Here is a 21,015-nt window from a genome sequence, read left to right as displayed (position 1 = left end):
CCGCAGACACCAAGATTGTACCCAATTTCCGAAGACACCGAGAATCCGGTATTGAGGCCCGCTGAGCGTCATCCCTTATGCGCTTTTTGGCAATCTAGTACACACGCTTGAATGGTGGCACAGACTTGCATTCATTCTCGTCCAACGTCTTGGACTGCACGGCACGGTAGCCGATTTCAACCGGGCCGTGAGGCTGCTTCTGCCAAGTCAAGGTGTGCTTCATCCAGTTCTCGTCATCACGTTCAGGGTAGTCCTCACGGGCATGGGCACCACGAGACTCCTTGCGGTTAGCGGCAGCATGTGCGGTTTGCGTACTATAGACAGAGTCAGTCAGCTTTCCAAGTAAGCAAGGGGGGTGGATACATACGCGCAGGTCAGCAGGTTCCTCAGCTCAAGGGTTTCGACGAGGTCAGAGTTCCAGATCATGCTGCGGTCCTTGGTACCAACTTGCTTGAACATGGCGTCAATCTCCTTGATCTTTCTCACACCCTCGTCCAAGCTCTCCTGCGTCCGGAAGACGCTGACGTCTGTCTGCATCGCCTTCTGCATCGCGTTACGAATCTCAAACGTCGACTTGGGACCATCGGCCGTGCGGACAAAGTCGAGGTCCTTGATCGACTGCGCGCCAGCGTCGGGGCTGAGTTCCTTGTGAGGCTTTCCAGGGGACGAGGTATCACGGACACGGTGGGAGACAGCACGGCCGAAAACAACAAGGTCAAGCAACGAGTTGGCTCCCAGACGGTTGGCGCCGTGGACGGACACACAAGCAGCCTCACCGCAAGCATACAGACCAGGAACGACCTTGTCGTTGCCGTTCTCGTCAAGAGTCAACACCTCACCCGTGTAGCGGGTAGGGATACCACCCATGTTGTAGTGAACGGTGGGCAGGACAGGGATGGGCTCCTTGGTGACATCGACACCAGCGAAAATCGCGGCAGTCTCCGAGATACCAGGCAGACGCTCACGCAGCAGCGAGGCCGGCAGATGGCTGAGCTGGAGATAGATGTGGTCCTTCTCGGGGCCGACACCACGACCCTCACGAATCTCCATAGTCATGGCTCGGGAGACGACGTCACGAGAAGCAAGGTCCTTCGCAGTGGGCGCGTATCGCTCCATGAAACGCTCACCCTCCGAGTTCAGCAGATAACCACCCTCACCACGAGATCCCTCGGTGATCAGACATCCGGCACCGTAGATACCAGTGGGGTGGAACTGGACGAACTCGAGATCCTGGTTGGGAAGACCGGCACGGGCAACCATTGCCATACCGTCACCGGTGCAGGTGTGCGCAGATGTGCAGCTGAAGTAAGCTCGTCCATATCCACCAGTAGCCAGGACAGTGTGGTGAGCCTTGAAGCGGTGCAGAGTACCATCCTCCTGGTTGTAGGCGATGATACCTCGGCACTCACCATCTTCCATCAGAAGATCCAGCGCGAAGTACTCGATGAAGTAGTTGGTGTTGTGACGAAGAGACTGGCCATAAAGGGTGTGGAGAAGAGCATGGCCAGTTCGGTCGGCAACAGCACAGCATCGGTAGGCCTGGCCACCCTTGCCGTATTTCTGAGACTGACCACCGAAAGCACGCTGGTAAATGCGTCCATCCTCGGTTCGAGAGAAGGGGCAGCCGTAGCCCTCCAGTTCACGCACACTGGCTGGTGCCTCTCTCGTCATGTAGTGGATAGCATCCTGGTCACCGAGCCAGTCAGAGCCCTTCACTGTATCGTACATGTGCCATCTCCAGTCGTCCTCGTGCATGCTATACAAGCCACGGTTAGCGCCAGAATCCACATCAATTGACAGATAGATGTCCATAATAAACGCACTTTCCAAGAGCGGCGTTGATACCACCCTGGGCTGCGACAGTGTGACTTCTCGTGGGGAAGAGCTTGGTCACACAGGCGGTGTTGAAACCAGCTTCCGCCAGGCCAAAGGCCGCGCGCAAACCAGCACCTCCGGCGCCAACGACGACAGCATCGTACTCATGGTCCTGAATTGATCAGCGGCCGAAGCTACGATCATATGGCTGACGAGGGAGACGTACAATAACCGGGTACTTTTGCGAGATGTATCCAGTGGCCTCCTTTGCGCGAAGCGGCTGGTTTGCGATTATCCGAGCTGTGGTGGATCGGCAATTAGTGACGGGAACAGAGGGCCAATATCATTTCCAATGCGTACCTGCGGGCCGTGTGGATGAAAAAAGACGTCTCTGATTTCTCAGAGCACGAGAGATCTGAAGATTTGAAAGACAGTCAGCATGGAACAGCCGATGGGCAGACGGAGGGGCCATGACGACAGGACAGCAGCTCACTGACCTTGGATGCAGGAGCAAGGCTCCGCAAGCTCAGGGAGCTCATGGTGTCCTAGACGCAGCAATTACAGGTCTGGAACGGAGCCAATTCAGCTAGGGTAACAGAAGAAAGGGGGAAAGCACGAGAGCGGAGAGGAGAGTCGCTGGAGATGAAAGGTTGTATGCTTCGAAGCTGGGCTTTCTTCCGGCTGGCCTGCCGGTTGAGCGAGTGAAGACCGAGGAATGACTTACATAAGCGGTCGTTCCCGTGTTGCCGACGCGAGCAAGGGAAGCCGGAGCAGCCAATCAGAGGCACTGCAGATGTCATCGAGTCGCGGAGAACCGGCGCCGTGATTGGCTGAGGACCGCTCTGAGCACGTGCAGAGGTTCCCTTTGCCGGAAGATGTAGGAAATGCCACAAGCTGGACGCCAGTCAAGACGGCTAAATGTCAACCGAGCCTGCTGGGCGACGGTATCCACGGAGTAAATTCGGGATCAGACCCAGAGATGAAGTCTTATCACACTCCAAATATGATCTGGCGTAAACAAGCAGCTTCTACGGCCGTCGATGAAGCTCGAGTGGGATCATCGCTAGCCCAGCGTACATCTAGACGTAAATTGCTCAAAAGGAACATTATTGGTAATGCCGACTAAGAACTAATAACCCTCGCTACAATTCATATGCGATCGTACATACTCCGTATATTCCGCCCAAGCAGCGCCATCTCTAACCGAACGACCAAAGGAGGAGAAAAGGACAAGCAGCTTAATTGTACTGCATATACGTCGCCGTCGAGTTGAACTTCAGGTTGCCCTTGATCACCTTGTCGACCGCGGCCAGGAAATCCTTCTCCGTCGCTACCTTCCGCCGAGCTCGGATCGCAAACATGCCTGCCTCCGTGGCTACACTGCGCAGCTCTGCACCCGTCGCGTTGGGGCACAATCTCGAGATCAGTTCCCATCGAATGTCACGCTCCACCGACATGCTCTTGGCGTGGATCCGGAGGATGTTAGCCCGGCCCTCCACGTCTGGCAGAGAGAACTCGATCTTGCGGTCAATTCGCCCGGGCCGCATCAAGGCCGGATCCAGAGTAGACGGACGGTTGGTTGCGAACATGACCTTGATGTTGCCGCGCGAGTCGAAACCGTCAAGTTGCGTAATCAGCTCCAGCATGGTCCGCTGAACCTCGTTGTCACCGCCAGCGCCGTCGTCAAAACGGGCACCTCCGATCGCATCGATTTCATCAAAGAAGATGATACAGGCTTTCTTGGTTCGTGCCATTTCAAACAGTTCTCGAACCATCCGAGCACCTTCACCCACGTACTTCTGAACGAGCTCGCTACCAATAACTCGAATGAAGGTGGCATCTGTCCGGTTTGCAACTGCTCTCGCGCAGAGCGTTTTACCCGTACCGGGCGGGCCGTAGAGAAGAGCACCTTTGGGAGGGTCGATACCGAGGTTGACGAAGCGTTCAGGAGACAGGAGTGGCATTTCCACAACTTCCCGCAGCTTCTCAATTTGCTCTTTGCTTCCTCCGATATCTCCGTATGTTACATCCGGCTTGTCTTCAACAGTCATCATCGTCACGCTAGGGTCGATCTTGGGTGGCAGAGGCAATAAGATCTGGTACTTGTTTCGGTCGACACTACATCAAGTATGTCAGTAGAAGTACTGGAGATAGATAGGTCAACGCAAACTTTACCCAACTCTCATGCCCTCTTCAATATCTGTCGGACTGACCCGTTCTCCGAGATTCACGACGAACTTGGCGATCTGTTTGACGTTGATGACATATTTGCTCTTCTCTGGATCCTTCTCATCCTGAATAATCTTCGTGCATCGTGCCACCTGTAGCGGTTGCTCCTCCTGCATACGTTGCCGGTCCGCAGCAACATCCCAAAGATGTGGAGGTGCAAGCCCAGTATCGGATTCCTAGCCATAGAGTCAACCAAACCAATCGTTGTAACGATCGCAGTTGGCGCGTACCTTCACTCCGATCTTCTCATTCACACTCTGCTGTTTCTCTTTGATCTGCTTTTCGAGTTTCTTCAACGCGGCTGCGTAGGGTGCAGCGCCATAGGTCTTTAGTACTTGGATATCGCTGTGTCACACATTAGCCATCACTCCATCCACTGATGTCATCTCTGAGCAAACACTCACTCATCGGTCAGAGGAGTAATCTTCTTCTCGGGAATCTCCTCATCGAAGTTCTTCCGATACTTCTCCCAGTCGGCTCCTGTAGCACTGGGCATGATGGCGGCTGCCGCAGGCTCGTCAAGTAGCTGCAAGTAGGAAACTGTGTGTTCAAGTGTAAAATCAGAAGCTCCTTCAGTGACTTGAGAAGGAGAACAGGTGGCAAAGGTCTTGAGTAAAGAGAGCAGAGAGATGGAGAGGTGTGTTTGGTAATCAAGCTGGAGCTGCGCAGGCGGCCGGGGTTTACGTCGAGCTGTTCCGCACTAGCGTTTGCCAAGCATCTTGACCACCGCCCGATCGACTTTGTGAAATTCAGAACCCGCCTTCGGGTTTTCAAGCTCTCCAGACCAGACCCTCGCCCATTTTATTCCTCTGTCTTTGCAGGTAACACAAACCTTTGAAGACAAGATGGCGACTACTGTGAGCGCCCCATCGGGTGCTGGCAATAATAATGCTTTCAAGGTATGTGTGAAGAAATGTTCTTTCGCAGCATAGTTCGCGGCGGCCAGTTTCTAACAATTTCCAGGACAAGGAGAAGCCTATGGCGGTTCGAACTGCCAATATTCTGGCAGCTAGAGGTTTGTAGTGTCCCATTTGAAAGGACGAGCGTTATTTCTAACTTGAATACAGCCGTCGCAGATGCTATCAGAACGGTATTTCCACACTGGAGTATGGGATCTATTCTGGAAATGAGGGGCTAACAACACACAGTCTCTGGGACCGAGGGGCATGGACAAAATGGTATTTTCGACACAACCCCCCTATCGCTACTATGTATAGGCTCTAACTTCTGTGCAGATTCAAAGTGGGAAGGGAAATACCATCATCGTACGTACCCCGCGTTTCGCCCGCAGAACTCGAGGCTGACCCACCAAGACCAATGATGGAAACACCATGTTGAAGAGTATGAGTGTTATGCATCCCGCAGCAAAGATGCTCGTCGACCTTAGTGCAGCCCAGGATGTCGAGGCAGGTGATGGAACCACGTCCGTTGTGGTCATCGCTGGTAGCTTGCTTGGTGCCGCGGAGCGATTATTGGCGAGAGGTGGGACACCTTCAGGATAGGATATGCATGAGATGCTGACCTCGCAGGTATTCATCCAACGATCATATCCGAGTCCTTCCAGCGAGCTGCAGCGGCTGCTGTTGAGGTTCTCCACAACATGTCACAACCCGTCAACTTGTCGGACCGTGCAAGCCTTCTGCAGGCGGCATCCACCTCCCTCTCTTCCAAGATCGTGTCGCAATACTCCAACCTTCTGGGACCGATTGCTGTGGACTCCGTGCTGAAGGTTGTCGATCCCAAGACGGCTGATAACGTTGATCTGCGCAATATTCGTATAATCAAAAAAGTTGGAGGCACGATTGAGGACAGTGAGATGGTCGACGGGCTGGTACTGAACCAGCCGGTAATCAAGAGTGCAGGAGGCCCGACAAGGATTGAGAAGGCTAGAATAGCCCTTATTCAGTTTCAACTGAGCCCTCCCAAGCCTGATGTCAGTCCTACGCGCCTTTGCTTGTTATTGTTCTTTACTGACGACCCTGCAGATGGAGAATCAGATCGTGGTGAATGACTACCGGCAAATGGACAAGATTTTGAAGGAAGAACGCCAGTATCTCCTCAACATGGTCAAGAAGATTCAAAAGGCGAAATGCAACGTTTTGCTCATTCAGAAATCCATCCTACGCGACGCCGTTAATGACTTGTCCCTCCACTTCCTCTCTCGCCTCAAGATCCTCGCCGTCAAAGACATCGAACGTGACGAGGTCGAGTTCCTCTGCAAGAGTCTCGGATGCAAGCCAATCGCCAATATCGACTCGTTCACTGAAGACAAGCTGGCAACGGCAGATCTCGTTGAAGAAGTCCAGTCCTCTGGTGCGCGCTACACCAAGATCACCGGCATCAAGTCCTCTCCCGCTGCGAACCAGACGGTTTCAATTGTTGCCCGTGGTGCCAACAACCTCATTCTGGATGAAGCAGAGCGCTCGCTACATGACGCTCTCTGTGCGATCCGGTGTCTGGTTAAGAAGCGGGCTCTGATTGCTGGTGGTGGTGCACCTGAAATCGAAGTTTCACATGCGCTCAGCACCCGTGCACGAGAGCTCACAGGAACTGAGGCGATCTGCTGGAAAGCGTTCGCGGAGGCGATGGAGGTGATTCCTACTACTCTTGCCGAAAATGCGGGTTTGAACTCGATCAAAGTCGTCACGGATCTGCGTCACCGACACGCCCAGGGCCTGCACAATGCCGGTGTCAGCATCCGCAGCGGTGGTGTCAAGGACAACATTACGGAAGAGAATGTGTTGCAGCCGCTGTTGGTGAGCACTAGTGCGATTGAGCTTGCCGCGGAAACCGTGAAGATGATCCTCAGGATTGATGATATCGCGTTGTCGAGATGATGAGAAGCAAGCAAATAAAAAGGAAAAGTTTCGACATGACATTAGTTAGGAATGGCGTACGATGATGAAAATGGAGACTTAGAATTCAAGAGGAGTAGTAGGTATGCCAACTTTAACTGTAGAAATATAATACTTGCATTTGAATACACAATTGTTTCACAAAGAAGAAAAAAATAACTGTAGAAGATAAAGCACCATATGTAATGGCAAGTTGATAATTTCTGCAGGTACCGCTGCTTTTTACTCAGTTTCAATCTTTCTTTTCGCCAAATACCGCAACTATGACTCTGATAACATGCTACATTCCATGTTTAATTTCTTCAAAAAGAAGCTATCATATTGTTTGTTACTAAGCCTCCTTATACAAGGATGGCACAAGGTATATAGGTTGATGAGTCTGCAATCGGCCCGCCTGCTGACAGATTGGACTATAATTGAGTGCAACAACATGAGGAAACGCAACAAGCCATGTAATATACAACAAGTCCTTCATCTCCAGCTTCTATTCCAGCTCATACTATTGATTAAAGTTATTATATTCCCGACAAGAACGAATTCTTTTCTGGTTCTAGGTCGCACAGCAACTGAGCTGCTTCACATTCTTTGCAAAGCCCAGCGCAGCCAATTTCCAAGCCTCGTTCCACGTAAGGTATGGATGGAACATCGTCGCCACATCTCGCGCTTTGATCTTATAGCGAACGCAAAGAGATGCTTCCATGATGAGTTCCCCGCCTTCTTCGGCGAGGACTCGTGCCCCGATTATGGTGTCATCTTGTTTATTCCGGATCAGGGTCACGAAGCCGCGCGTGTCCTGTTGCACGAGAGCACGGGGGAGAAGAGAAAGGGGGATGGTCGAAGCTTCTGCGTCAATCCCTCTGGCACGAGCTGCGGCAACATCTAGACCAACGCCAGCAACGGCGGGAGACGAAAATACGACCCATGGAACGACGGAATAATCCATCTGCTCCTCCTCTCGGCCATGAAAGGAGGCCAGCGCGTTGAGGGCTGCAAGCTTACCTTCAGCAGCCGCAGTGTAGACATACTGTGGTGAATTGGCAACACAGTCGCCTGCTGCATACACGCCGGTAATAGATGTCTGTAGTGTATTCGACACGACGAACCCACCATGCGGTGAATCTGAGAGATGGATCGGGATCTCCGACACATCGGTAGTATTGGCGCTGCGGCCAGTGGCGACAAAGATCTTCGAGGCAGTGAAAGCTCGAATTTCATCACGGTGCTTCGCAGTTACCGTGATTCTGCGGTCATCGGAAGCCGCAACCGACAAGATTTCCACTCCCACTACCACCTCTATCCCTTCTTCTTCCAGATAGCCAGCCAGAGCTGTACCGATGTCTTCGCTGATGTCAGACAGGATGTGTGATGATCGCTGCAGCAGTGTCACCCGTGAGCCCAGTCGGGCGAACATCTGGGCGGCTTCCACCGCAACATAGCCCCCACCAAGGACGATGAGGGACTCGGGACGGACCGTTTCGAAGTAAGCTGTCTCGTTAGTGAGATAAGGGAGTTTGCCCAGGTCCTGGCGTAAGTGCTCTGGAAGACTATTGTGCACGCCTGTAGCAAGAATCACTCGATCTGCCGGTAGTTCTCGGTACGGCGTCTCATCTGCAGGATTGTGACGGACAGCGACTGCAAAATGTCCTTCTCTCTTGACAAGTCTGCCGAAGCCCTTGACATACTCCACGTTATCAAATCCAGCGATAACTCCTGCATACTTTTCTTCACGGAGGCTCTCGACAAGCGCACAGTTTTGTTTCGTCAAAGCGGCAAAGTCAGTGACTCGGTCCGAGACGTTAGAAAACCCGTGATATGGAGGGCTCCGGTTGAGAGGACTGTTTACATGGGAGGCTTGGATGAGGAACTTGGAAGGGACTGCGACACAGCATGCCGGCTCAGCAAAATCCGGATCCACGTGTAGTAGCCACCTTGCAGGTATCACAAACCGCAGCCGACGTTCACACAGCAGCCACCCATAGGTAAACCCTCATTTACTATTTTAACAGACAGTGCAAGCGGTGCAGCGGCTGCAGCAGCCGCAAAGGCGGCAGATCCACCTCCTAGTGGACGTATGTTAGATGGCTAGACAAGAAGATTGCAGGGAGAGACGAACCGATAATTACTATCCGGCAGCTCCGCGTATCCTGCTTCTTGCTACAGCATGATGCTGTACCTGACTCAGCAGTACATGTAGCCATTGCCGCACAGAATGACCCCAGAGACTCAGACACAAGATTTTCCAAGCTTAAACGGTTGTTGCGAATGACTTTGGCACAAACAACACAGGGTTAAAGAACCCTACATAGTCGACGAATGTGAATTCCAACGTCTCTCCGGCGATCATTGGATACTGGGATAGGCGGGGAATGCTTGTGCTAGCCACGTGATGAGGTCCGCGAAGGTCATTGCCCAGAGATTCCTTGCTTGCTGGATCGGCAAATATCTGCTTCAGATAGCAAGTCTTCTCAGCAGATGCCTCTGCCGCTGGGTCCCGAGGAGTCAACTCTCGACGGAGTTGTCTTATTGTGCATGTTTCGCATCAACAGCAGAAGGAGGTCGCCCTGACCTCAAGATTGAACATACTCCGGGATATACCTGAACAACTGAAGATTTCATGCACTCTAGGACTCGAGTTCATGCACAATTCCTATTGGTTGGCTAATTTCGATCAAACAAGCGGAGATTTGTTGCAGGTAATAGATATTGGTATAGCAACCAGCATGCTACCATTGGAAAGGTTTTCAATCGGTCAGTGCCATAAGGTGTACACGCATTGGCATGCTCCAGATCTTACTGCCCTTCATGACCAGAAGACAGGTGAAGCTCATCAGAGGCATGCCGGCAAGCCCGTGAGGATCCGTCGGCAGCTCCACGTCGGTGGATCATGATCGAAGGCAGAATTGTCAGCCAGGCTGACTCTTGTAATGTTTCTCATGACTGCGAATGCCCATCAGTTTGTCATTTGGCTAAACATCTTATCTGTGATAACAAAACGCGATTTAGAAACACAAGGGCAAATCCCAATAGTAAGTATGCCATGCCTTCTCGACAGTTAAGCGCGGAATATTTCTCCGCAATGGGCGGAGCTATACCTAAACTGGCTGTTACAGCTGCCCCCACCCGAGGCATCCCCATAACAGCTTACTGCGCCAGATTCACCAAGCAGCACCTTCAGCTCAGAGCCTCGCTTGGGGATAATCCCAGGTGTTGGAGCTCTGATCAGCTCCCGTGAGCCTTGTGTTGCTAACAAAGAAGGCTTCCATGTGCGGTCCGGCTAATTGGTTTTCTTTGTTTGGGTGAGGCTAGGTTGTCCAGACGTCGGGGGTGTACTCTTTCTCCGCCTACTCCAAACAGATCTCATGTTGCACACATCCTGCCTGGATGAGAGGAGCCGAGTCTCCTTGATCTCGTGAACACCCTTTTGGGTACCCGATTTGCAAAGATGGCTCCAAAAAAGAATGGAAATATCGGCGAGGAATCCGTTCCACTCGCGAGTCGGCCCTCTGCATCCTCGATCTCCCGGAGCTCGACAGATTCACTTTCTTCAGACGGGTCTCTTCTTGCCGACGTTCCGAATACCTTTTTACAGCAAAAGTCGAGGCGAATGGCAGAGGATGGTCCTTATCGTGATCTCGAAGACGCGGAGTTTGACCCTGCTGATGGTCTCTTGCGAGGAACGAACAGGAAGGCGAAGAGCGGGAGGACACGTCGCATTTTATGGATACTAGGATTATTGTGTATAGGCGGCTGGCTGCTTGCCTTTTTCCTGTTTCTGGGACAACGAAAGTCGGGTGATGCCGCTACCGCATCGACCCCGGCGATCCATGAACCCGACTCGGCTACAGGCACCACAAGCTACGGAAAACCCATCACCCTTGACCAGGTTCTGAATGGCAAGTGGTACGCCAAGTCTCACTCTATTTCCTGGATTGCTGGTCCAAATGGCGAAGACGGACTGCTGCTCGAACAAAATGAGGGCAGTCGGAAGGGATACCTTGTGGTTGACGACATCCGCAGCCGAGGGGGAGGGACTGAGCATGCCGAGAGTCGAGTCTTGATAAAGTCATCTACAATGTTCCATGAGAGCGAGCTCATCGTGCCAAAGAATGTTTGGCCGAGCCCGGATTTCAAAACCGTGCTCATTCTGTCTGATTACGAAAAGAATTGGCGACACTCATTCAGTGGGAGATACTGGCTCTTTGACGTTGCAACGCAATCGCTCAAGCCTCTAGACCCAGATGATCCTGATGGACGAATTCAGCTGGCGTCCTGGTCGCCTAAGTCTGATGCGGTAGTCTTCACCAGGAAGAATAACATGTATCTACGAAAATTATCATCCGACAAAGTGATCCAGATCACAAAGGACGGAGGAAAGGAAGTCTTCTACGGTGTCCCCGATTGGGTTTACGAGGAAGAGGTCTTTGGGGGCAATAGCGCGACATGGTGGTCGGGTGATGGCAAGTATGTTGCCTTCTTGCGCACAGATGAGTCTATGGTTCCAGAGTATCCGCTGCAATATTTCCTGTCCAGACCATCCGGAACGGAACCGCCGCCGGGCTTGGAGGTCTATCCAGATGTTAGACGACTCAAATATCCCAAAGCGGGAGCTCCAAACCCGGTCGTGAATTTGCAATTCTACGATGTCGACAACAATGACGTATTTTCGATTGACGTCCCGCAAGACTTTGCGGACGACGATCGACTCATCATTGAGGTCCTTTGGGCATCCAATGGGAAAGTGCTTGTGAGGGAAACTAACAGAGAGAGCGATGTCTTGCGAGTCGTTCTCATGGACGTGAAGACGAGGAGTGGCAGGGTCGTCAGATCCGAGGATATCGCGAGTCTCGATGGCGGGTGGGTTGAGCCATCTCAGTCCACAAGATTTGTTCCTGCCGATCCAGCGAACGGACGTCCGGACGACGGCTATATCGATACCGTGATCCACGACGGATACGACCATCTGGCGTATTTTACGCCCCTGGATAGCAGCAAACCCATTTTCCTCACATCAGGTGAATGGGAAGTGGTGGATGCGCCGTCGGCTGTTGACCTCAAAAGAGGCATAGTCTACTTTGTGGCTACGAAAGAATCGCCGACCCAGCGTCACGTCTACAGCGTCAAGCTGGATGGGTCTGATCTCAAGCCAGTGACGAACACGTCGAAGATTGGCTACTATGATGTTTCGTTCTCCCACGGAGCTGGGTATGCGTTGCTCAGCTATCAGGGTCCCTCGATCCCTTGGCAAAAGGTTATCAGCACGCCAAGCAATGTTGAAAACGTTTACGAGCAAGTGATCGAGGAAAACAAGGAACTCGCCAAAATGGTCGAGGAGTTTGCTCTTCCGGCGGAGATATATCAGAATATCACGATCGATGGTTACACGTTGCAGGTTGTTGAGCGCCGGCCGCCGCATTTCAGTCCTGTAAAGAAATATCCGGTCCTTTTCCACCTCTATGGTGGGCCGGGCTCGCAAACAGTGAATCGCAAGTTCACTGTCGACTTCCAGTCCTATGTTGCGTCGAACTTGGGCTACATCGTGGTCACAGTGGATGGCAGGGGAACAGGCTATATCGGGCGCAAGGCGCGATGCGTTGTGCGTGGCAACCTTGGCTACTGGGAAGCCCATGACCAGATTGAGACGGCCAAAATTTGGGCAAAGAAGCCGTATGTGGATGAGAGTCGAATGGCGATTTGGGGCTGGAGCTATGGCGGGTTCATGACGCTCAAGACCCTTGAGCAGGATGCTGGCCAGACGTTCCAATACGGCATGGCTGTGGCACCTGTGACTGACTGGCGGTTTTACGGTAGGTTATCCTGTCAAAGTGGTTGAAAAGGAGTTGACATATGCTAATCAATGAGGAAGACTCTATCTATACCGAGCGGTATATGCACACACCACAGCATAACCCGTCTGGGTATGCCAACGCGACGATTTCCAACATGACGGCGCTTCAGCAGAACGTGCGCTTTCTTTTCATGCACGGCGTTGCGGACGACAACGTGCATTTTCAGAACTCGCTCGCGCTGATCGACAAGCTCGATGAGGCGAATGTCGAGAACTACGATGTGCATGTCTTTCCGGACTCGGATCATAGCATTTACTTTCACAATGCGCACAAGATGGTTTACGACCGTAAGTGGCTTGTATATGAGCTTTCGAGTCGGGCCGAACTGACTTGTGCAGGTCTTTCCAACTGGCTGGTCAACGCCTTCAACGGCGAATGGCACCGGACCGGGAATCCAGTGCCGGAGACGAGCGCACGCCGACGTTTGCGGCGGTTTCTATCGATGTTCAAATAGATCTATCCGCCTGGTGTCAATGTGACGCAGATGACACAGATTCTTGCATCTATAATTTTGTTGTTTTGTATACCCTATTCCATTTGACTGACGTTTACTGTCGTTATCGTACTGTTGTCGCACTATCATTGCACTATCATTGGCTGGACTCAAGCCAGGAGTTGGTGGAGATCTGTCTTTCTGAGATTTAGTTGAGTTAGTGTCTATTCCGTAAGTAGGCGAACTCCTAAGCAGGGAAGCTAGACTTTCTTTTCGTCAAACGTCCTAGATAATTATAATTTACTCGATTAGATGGGTGCGTGGATAGATACTTAGGTAGGTAAGGACAGGCATGACTGAAATAGTAAGTATATGACAAAGCAGCATGGGATGGGATGGACGGGATGGATGGAATTTGATAAATTTATCTATCTGCCTTTTTCTCCTTCATTTCTTTTCCTACCCTTTCTTGCTTGCTAATGCACCTTGACATCGACGACAACCGTTAAAAAATCCCAATCAATTACTCAAAACCAGACCAGACAACCAAGCCTGGTGATATCTTTTCCGTTCCATTTCCATTCATTTCCATTTCCCTGTCTTACGCCTGCAATCGATATTCGTGCCACTCACTCATTCACTCATCATGCCGCAGAACATTTAAAATAAATATAAATCAACATAAACCCATCTTGGCAATTTGGTCATGCCTCCTCCTTCTCGCTCCGACCCTTGACATACCGGCTCAGATCACCGACAGGCAGCGTATACGGAAAGTCGACGCTGGCGAGCATCTGGACGAAGAAGAGGTACCAGCCAGCGAGACAGGCGACGAAGAAGGAGGCGCCGCCGGCCTGGAATGATTACTGTCAGTAAACTTTTTACTATATATATGTACAGGGTACGCACAATTTGCAAATTGTCAGCCAGCGTCGAGTTGAGAGCCGCCAGCTGCCAGTACGAGCCCGCCAGAAGACAGAAGCCCAGCGTGAGGGTCAGGAAGATGATCTCGAAGACGACGTTGGTGCGGATGCCGCAGATGAGGTAGATGAGGCAGAGGAGGCCCATGAAGACGTAGATAAAGGCTGGACGTGAGACTCTGTTAGTGGAAAGATTCCCTCCCTGTCTTGATTGATTGTTGATCACTCACCGAAAGAAGTGTGAAAGCCTGGATTGGCCGGGTTCGACGGGTCGTATGCACCGGCAGCGTTGTAGAAGGGCGTCATCGTGATGCCCGTTGCGAGCCAGAAGGCGCCTGTCGTATCAGTCAGTAAGATCACACTAGTATATATAGGTGTATAGGAGGCAAACCAAAAGACAAAAACACAACGAAAGAGAAGGTGTTTCCAAGGATAAACTCCAGGATCCCAGCGATGGGCATGAGAACGCCGCCAATGCCGTAGAAGGCGCCACTATGGAACAATTAGCTGTCTGCAAGCTAGTTGAAGCTGAATATGAAGATGAAGCTGGATAAACACTCACATCAAAGCAGCACCTCCGCCGCCACCGCCTCGCCATCCCATCAGGTCACAGCTAAGGGGAGTCAAACTGATGATGAAACCGAAGACACCTCTGACGTTCGTTAGACAAAAAAAAAATATCAAAAATAGACGAGTTAAAGAAGCAATGCTTACAAAGGCGTAGGGTTTCCAACGATGGACCGCAGATCGCCATGCACACGACTCTTGGGCGAGAGATAGATCTTCTCAAAGAGTTCCGGCGAGATGGACAGGCTGCCGGCCGTCTTGATCTTGCGGATGGCGTCTTCGCGACTCTCCTCCGCCTTTAGGTCGTAGCGGGTGCCGTTGCTGTTACTGTTGCTGTCCATTGTGGTGATTGGTTCTGACATAGATCCGGTTGATTGGGAAGACTGTTTAGAAATGAAGGAGAATAGGGTAGGTATGTATGTATGTACAGGCCTAGGTCAAGGTCTGGAACTAGGACAGCAGCTCTGCAACTAAGGAGCAATTTCTAGCAAAAGGCCTGGAGAAAGCACTGCTCTATATAAAAACCCGACCTAGCATACCCCAGGTATGTATGTACTGTACCTAGGTTCTAAGTAAGTAGGTAAGTACTATTGAAAGTTTGAGCCGGCTCCAAACTTGATGCCATGACTCGCGGCAGATCGATTCGGCAAGTTGTTTCACGCAGAGGTGGTACTAGTAGTTACATCCGTACTGGTAAAGGGAGCTAGGGAACTGAATCTCGCCTAAGTCAAATCTGGTACATACGTAGGAAAGGAACCTTACCTAGGAGTTTCATCTTGTCCGTTACGGAGTACAAGACACGGGATGTTGCTTCCGTGGTTGCAATTGGTTTGTTGTACAGATCCAATCAATCAATGAATTAATTAATCGATCAATTGCTTTCAGCGAGGGTCCATGCGAGGATCCATTCATTCTCATTGTGGCTTTTACCTAGTTTCCCCGATCTATTATCTACAGGGAAATGGAAATGGAGCCTAGTTGAATGGCCACAGTGCAATGCAGTCCAGTCCATGGACTGACATCTGCAATGCAGAGCTTACATTACACTGGTGACGTGTGAAGGAAAGGAAGGAAAGGAAAAGAAAAGAAAGGAAAAGAAAGGAAAGGATCTCCGCATTTACTCATTCATTCATTCATTCCAACCCCGCAATTTCCATCATCCAGTAGTAATGTACAGTACATAATAGAAAGATGGAGGAATAATTCGTCAAGACTGACAGACAGGCAGGCAGGCCCTTCCTCCTTGTTCTCCTTTAGCCCGCGTCGTACATACCAAGACATACGTAATATATGCACAGGCCCATACCCAATGAATACGTAGTTTTCCTTCGAAAATCACTTTCGTTGGATGAATGATGCATGGATGTAGATGACAACGCTGAGCTTCTTGCTGGCTAACTACCTAGGTAGCTAATTAGCCAGCTAATAGCTAGCGAGTGGCTAGAGTGGAGAAAGCTGTTTTAGCGGGGAAGTTAAAACAAAAGAAAAGCTGAAAATGCGAAGAACGGACGGACGATCAGGACGTGCATACGCTAACTCGCTAAGTTGGCAGATCCGTGCTCTGTGCTCAGGCTCCATGCTCTATGCTCCGTATCCCCCAGCCTGGAGGCGGAGATCAGCTAATTTCCCCAGAATTACCGTACCGTCAATCTACTCTGGACGGATGACTGAAGGCATCTGTGCAGAGGGATAAATTAGCTAAGTTAGTTGTCGATGGGGCTCTTGGAAACTCAGCCAGCGATCTGAATTAATATGCAATACGAGGGATGGCATCATGGCAGGCACCCCGGACAAACGGAGGTGAGGATGTGCATGGCATATCATGCTATGTATGGTATGGCATAGCACAAGCGAAGACATAGGCCAGTCAGTGCTCTGTCAGCCAGGCGATCAATGCAGATCTCTCGACCAATCGCTGTCAAGACAGCAACTGTTGCAGTTGGTTGTTCTGCAGATCGCGACGTATATGTACAGTACAGACTTACGAAGTCAACCAGAATACACATATTCATTCGAATGACGCATAGACTGCACTCTCAGAATTCCTATTTCAATGAAATAAGATTTTCTTTTTCGACCGGATTAAAAGTCATGAAAACGTGGAACAGACTACCAGAAAAAGATGGAAGTCTGGTGGATCGCCCTCCCGATTTCCCCGGGATTTCTCCCCGCGGGGTAAAAATGCGGGGAAGATGGGCGGGTCAGTGAGTACCCCGGAGAAGATAGAACTCTGTGGAATGAGTGAATGGTATTATTGATTTATACGTATGCACATTAATTTCATTCATATTGCATAGTATTCCATAATGCAGACTGACAACTAACTTCGAGTAGTACCCAACTCTATATATGCATCCCTATATACATACATACAGTAATGACAGATGCAAACGAAAAAGAAAACTATGTACTGTGCGAACAATGAACATATACCATATATACTGATGTCATGCCCCCTGCTTCTCCGCCATAATACTCTTGTAGGCATTCGAATTCAAAAACTCATCCCGCGTAATCGAGCTGACGTCCGAATTGCGGTACTGCCGCAGCTCCTCCCGACGCAGACCCCGCAGCAGCGCCTCGCCCGTCGGCGACGATGACCGCCCCCCAGAGAGCAGATTGCCGCTGTGCCGCGGCGCGAACACGGGGAAATAGGACTTGCGTGACGACCCATGCACGCCCGACTCCATCGACAGCCGGCTCTGCTCCGAGATGGACCGCCCAAACTTGCCCCCGTACACCATCTCGGCTCGGGAGCTCGTCGAGATGAACGACGACGCCGCAGATGACGTCGACGACCGCCACGACGCCACCGCGCTGTGTGGAATCGTGACCATCTCGTCTTCGATTGGCGTCGCCGCCCGCAGGTCGCTTGGCGTCTCCAGAGGTTCCAGCAGGTCGCCCGCGCCTCGGCTGCCGAACGTCTTGAGGCTCTTGCCCACCCAGAGCATCTGCTCGTGCTCCCGCAAGTAGCGATCCCCGCTGAACGACTTCTGCACAATCTTCCGCGTCATCATGCCCAGCTTCCTGCGGTGCTCACTCTTCTCATACATGCGCCGAGTGATCGCGGCCACTTCATCCGGGGTAGGCGACGACGACAGAACTGGCGGCGGCTCCGTATCCTCGGCGTGGTTGCTCCACTCTCCCAACATGGCCAGCATCTGGATCTGTGCCCGTGCAAGCGCTTGAGCGTCATTCGGGGCGACGACCGCACTGAACCGTGAAAAGTCGTCTGGGTCGCTGAGAACCCGCAGCGATGCCCCGACATCAGTACAGACAACAGGCGCCCCCGTCAAGGCAGCTTCGCCAAGTGCCAGCGGCAGACCTTCCGACAGAGACGAGTTGAGGAACAACCAGGTGTTTTCGAGCACCTTCATCGGATCAGCCGTTCCGCGGAGCGTGACTTTTCCGCGAAGACCTTTGGAGGCAATGAGCTCCTGACACTCCGTCGAGTATGTCGGCGCCTTGTCGATGGCTCCGTAGATGTCGAGGTGGTAGTCGTCGAATCCCCACTGGTTGATGATCAAGTCGGCCGCCAGGATGGCGATCTTGATGTCCTTCGCGTACCACACGTGCGACAACATGGTCACCGTAGGACGCTGCGACTTGATCTCCTTGACGGGGGCAAACTTTTGCATGTCGGTAATGCCGTTGACGACGGGATCCACCTTCCTGCGGAAGCTGTTGCGATGCTCCAGGTTTCCTTGGCACGTTCCAATCTCGATCTCCCAGCCGGGATTGAAGAAGTCCGCGCAAGGCGAGACAATGTCCGCGTGGTGCAAGATCAGCACCGAGGTCATCCTCATCAGACCCAGAAGAGCGTTCCGCACGAACGGTGGAAGCTTGCAGAGAGCCGAAGACAGGCAGAGGTTGGTCTCGCGCCAGCTGATCGCGTGGTCCCAGATTTGGAGCGTGCAGCCGCGTTTGATCTTGCACACGACTCCGTACGACGCACTGACGCTGTGATGCGAGGCCTGGAAGACGGAAGGAATCTTCTCCGGAACCGGAATGGAGAAGATGAACAGGTATCGGAACCACAGCTCCAACGCGGTGTCCAGGTGGCCCAACGTGGGCAGTTCCGTTTCAAACCACTGCGACGACGGCACTGCGTTGGGCATCTCCTGCGTCAGCCAGAGCTCACGCCAGCTCTCCTTGACGATCTCGCTGGTCCACACTTGACCCCAGTGTCTGAAGCTATCGAAGTAGGTGTTGAGATTGACCAGTGCTCTCGTCGCCTGCTGAATGTCGGCATTGGAAAGATGGACGGCGCGCGCAGCTTTCACCAACGCAGTCAGGATGGGGATAAAGTTCAGTTTGATATCCAGCTCCGTGGCAGCCGTGGCCGAGTCTTCCACCTCAGCATCCAGCTTGTTCTTGAACAGACCGTGGGTTGGCGTCAAGAAATCCAGCCCCCAAAGCGGAATCACTTTCAGCGACTGGACATTCTGCTCGGTCTGATGCTTTGGAACGCCAAAGTCATGAGCGGACTCGCAGATCATGTGCCATTTGATGGTGCGCAGCGAGTTGATCATATCGCGACGGCAAGCAGAGACACCACCTCCTTCGTTCGGCCAGGTTCCCATGTCCGCAGCCAGCACGTGGAGGCTGTCGTCGGAATCAAAGACAAATTCCTTGGACCGTGTAAAGAGAACGGCATCGCCACCGGGGCCAAAGTTGAACAGATCGCCCATCTTGACAGCCAATGGAGTCCAGCTGGAGATGGTGTCATCCAGATCCGCACTGGCCATAATGGCATCGGCGCGCAGGTCGAGATATTTCTTCGCTGAAGCAAGGTCCCCACGATCCCGACTGCGCCAGTACGGAGCAAGCACTTTGTCTCGCCGCAGCAGCCTCTCGTCCATCCACCGGACAATCACCCCGTCAAAGTCCACCCGTTCTTTCCAGGCCTTCCAAATCAGCGAGCGAGCGCGCGACGTAGACACCGGGAATCGCTTCTTTGTGAGACCTAGGAAGCGTGTGACCGGGTTCGTCTTCAGGCTATCACAGAAGAACAACGGGTTGTCGTGCAAGAAGCTGGTGTGTTTGGGCTTCGTCAGCACGCCGAGATGATCGTTCTCGATCATAGGCGGAGTCTGCACTTTCTGTCCATTGAGGAACGTGAAGATGGTCGGGTGGAACTTGTGGTCGTAGAGCCAGCGACTTTCGTAGACGTCGGGACCATGCACGAACGTAGCCTCCGTGATCTTCGAATGAGGAATCCAGCGCTCGATCTTCTCCGGATGACGGCGTGGAGGGGCGCACCAGGACACCGTACAGCTCATGTACTCCAGGACAAACTCTGCACGAAGTAGCTCATCGCCAAACCGGGGGTTCTTGCGATAGTGATATTTGAAGCGGACCAGATTCCCATCCTTGATGTAGGAACCGGCTTCGATCAAGCCCTTGCGGTTGTACTGAATACTCTGAAGGTGATTCTTGCCGCGCACACACCGTCGTCCCAATGGCAGTCTCGGGTTGACTCCTTTGGACAACCTGAAGCCTCTCTTGGCGGGATGCCGATAATCGTAGTGATACTCGTTGACCAGCTCCCCTTTCTCGAATTCTTCCCTGACTTGGAGAAGCATGTCCCGGGTATAGGTATTGACATATTTAAGCGATTTGACGTCCTTTGGCTCCGACTTGTGCTCACCTTGGTAAATGTACATCTTGAAGCTTCCGTCGGGCCCATCGTGTCTGAATGCCGTAAACGTACCATCGAGGCCTTGCATAATCACTCGATCCCGCTTCAGATTGATCGTCATGCCCTTAGTCTCGTGCCACAGACGCTCCACATTGTCACGCCCATGGAACAAGAAGAACATCAAAGCCACGTTTTGTATCTCTTTGGCGTACATCCATACCATATTCAGGAGGAAGGTCAAGGGCACGCGAACGAACTTAGACCGACTCTTCATAACGTGGTCAAATTCCCTTTGGAACTCGGGGTCGGCAACCATGGCAATGACGATATATTTGATCACGGTTGCGATTTTATGCCAGCCGTTGATGAACGCTCTCTTATACCACGGGAGCTTCTCCGGAACATGAGTGATGTACCCTGTGGTATTGGTATTCTTCGGAGCGGGAAGCTTTTCGGTATCCAGATTGGCATAGTCCAGGACGGTGACCGCAATAGCACAGCCGAGGTTGCATCGCGCAATATGGACGTTGAGATCATCTGTGTCAAACTTGCAAAGGCTCTGCTGCAGCCACTGCCACTGTCTTTCGGTTATCCGGCAGGTCTTCCCAAGGCAGCGGTTCAATAGTGACACCCGAATCTCGCTGGGCAGCTTGTCCCAGTTCACATCGCACTGGAACCCCAGACACAACTGCCTGATGAGCTCGTTGTT

At 52.0% G+C, this 21,015-nt stretch overlaps 7 protein-coding genes across 7 annotated transcripts; 2 read left to right on the top strand and 5 right to left on the bottom strand.

Annotated features, from left to right (window-relative positions):
- Positions 1-94: 94 nt before the first annotated feature.
- T310_0377 (Succinate dehydrogenase (ubiquinone)) lies at positions 95-2,354 on the bottom strand (the record flags this gene model as incomplete). The annotated part of the gene is made up of 6 exons (XM_013476730.1): positions 95-314; positions 368-1,756; positions 1,824-1,987; positions 2,042-2,115; positions 2,176-2,230; positions 2,313-2,354. The coding sequence occupies 6 exons, from the start codon at positions 2,352-2,354 to the stop codon at positions 95-97; spliced, it is 1,944 nt and encodes a 647-aa protein (XP_013332184.1).
- Positions 2,355-3,053: 699 nt separating this feature from the next.
- On the bottom strand, positions 3,054-4,540 carry T310_0376 (Proteasome regulatory particle subunit Rpt1; the record flags this gene model as incomplete). Its single annotated transcript, XM_013476729.1, has 4 exons — positions 3,054-3,933; positions 3,991-4,220; positions 4,275-4,389; positions 4,449-4,540. 4 exons carry the CDS (start codon positions 4,538-4,540, stop codon positions 3,054-3,056), a joined length of 1,317 nt encoding a protein of 438 aa, XP_013332183.1.
- Positions 4,541-4,932: 392 nt separating this feature from the next.
- On the top strand, positions 4,933-6,881 carry T310_0375 (T-complex protein 1 subunit delta; the record flags this gene model as incomplete). Its single annotated transcript, XM_013476728.1, has 7 exons — positions 4,933-4,943; positions 4,977-5,059; positions 5,112-5,134; positions 5,280-5,309; positions 5,358-5,526; positions 5,574-5,977; positions 6,030-6,881. 7 exons carry the CDS (start codon positions 4,933-4,935, stop codon positions 6,879-6,881), a joined length of 1,572 nt encoding a protein of 523 aa, XP_013332182.1.
- A 568-nt stretch (positions 6,882-7,449) lies between these two features.
- Positions 7,450-9,097, bottom strand: T310_0374 (Mercuric reductase; the record flags this gene model as incomplete). Its single annotated transcript, XM_013476727.1, has 3 exons — positions 7,450-8,774; positions 8,846-8,959; positions 9,013-9,097. The coding sequence occupies 3 exons, from the start codon at positions 9,095-9,097 to the stop codon at positions 7,450-7,452; spliced, it is 1,524 nt and encodes a 507-aa protein (XP_013332181.1).
- Positions 9,098-10,341: 1,244 nt separating this feature from the next.
- T310_0373 (Dipeptidyl-peptidase IV) lies at positions 10,342-13,199 on the top strand (the record flags this gene model as incomplete). Its single annotated transcript, XM_013476726.1, has 3 exons — positions 10,342-12,703; positions 12,763-13,032; positions 13,084-13,199. The coding sequence occupies 3 exons, from the start codon at positions 10,342-10,344 to the stop codon at positions 13,197-13,199; spliced, it is 2,748 nt and encodes a 915-aa protein (XP_013332180.1).
- A 561-nt stretch (positions 13,200-13,760) lies between these two features.
- On the bottom strand, positions 13,761-15,006 carry T310_0372 (Transcriptional activator of ethanol catabolism AlcS; the record flags this gene model as incomplete). Its single annotated transcript, XM_013476725.1, has 7 exons — positions 13,761-13,785; positions 13,920-14,032; positions 14,088-14,263; positions 14,329-14,433; positions 14,490-14,590; positions 14,661-14,750; positions 14,813-15,006. The coding sequence occupies 7 exons, from the start codon at positions 15,004-15,006 to the stop codon at positions 13,761-13,763; spliced, it is 804 nt and encodes a 267-aa protein (XP_013332179.1).
- A 2,106-nt stretch (positions 15,007-17,112) lies between these two features.
- Positions 17,113-20,997, bottom strand: T310_0371 (Uncharacterized protein; the record flags this gene model as incomplete). The annotated part of the gene is made up of 1 exon (XM_013476724.1): positions 17,113-20,997. A coding segment is annotated over one exon (3,885 nt), but the record flags the coding sequence as incomplete, so codon positions are not given.
- Between the last annotated feature and the right edge of the window lie 18 nt (positions 20,998-21,015).

Source organism: Rasamsonia emersonii (assembly GCF_000968595.1).
Source record: "Rasamsonia emersonii CBS 393.64 chromosome Unknown ctg1118621759676, whole genome shotgun sequence".
NCBI lineage: Eukaryota > Fungi > Ascomycota > Eurotiomycetes > Eurotiales > Trichocomaceae > Rasamsonia > Rasamsonia emersonii.
This window is presented reverse-complemented; position numbering and strand designations above follow the sequence as displayed.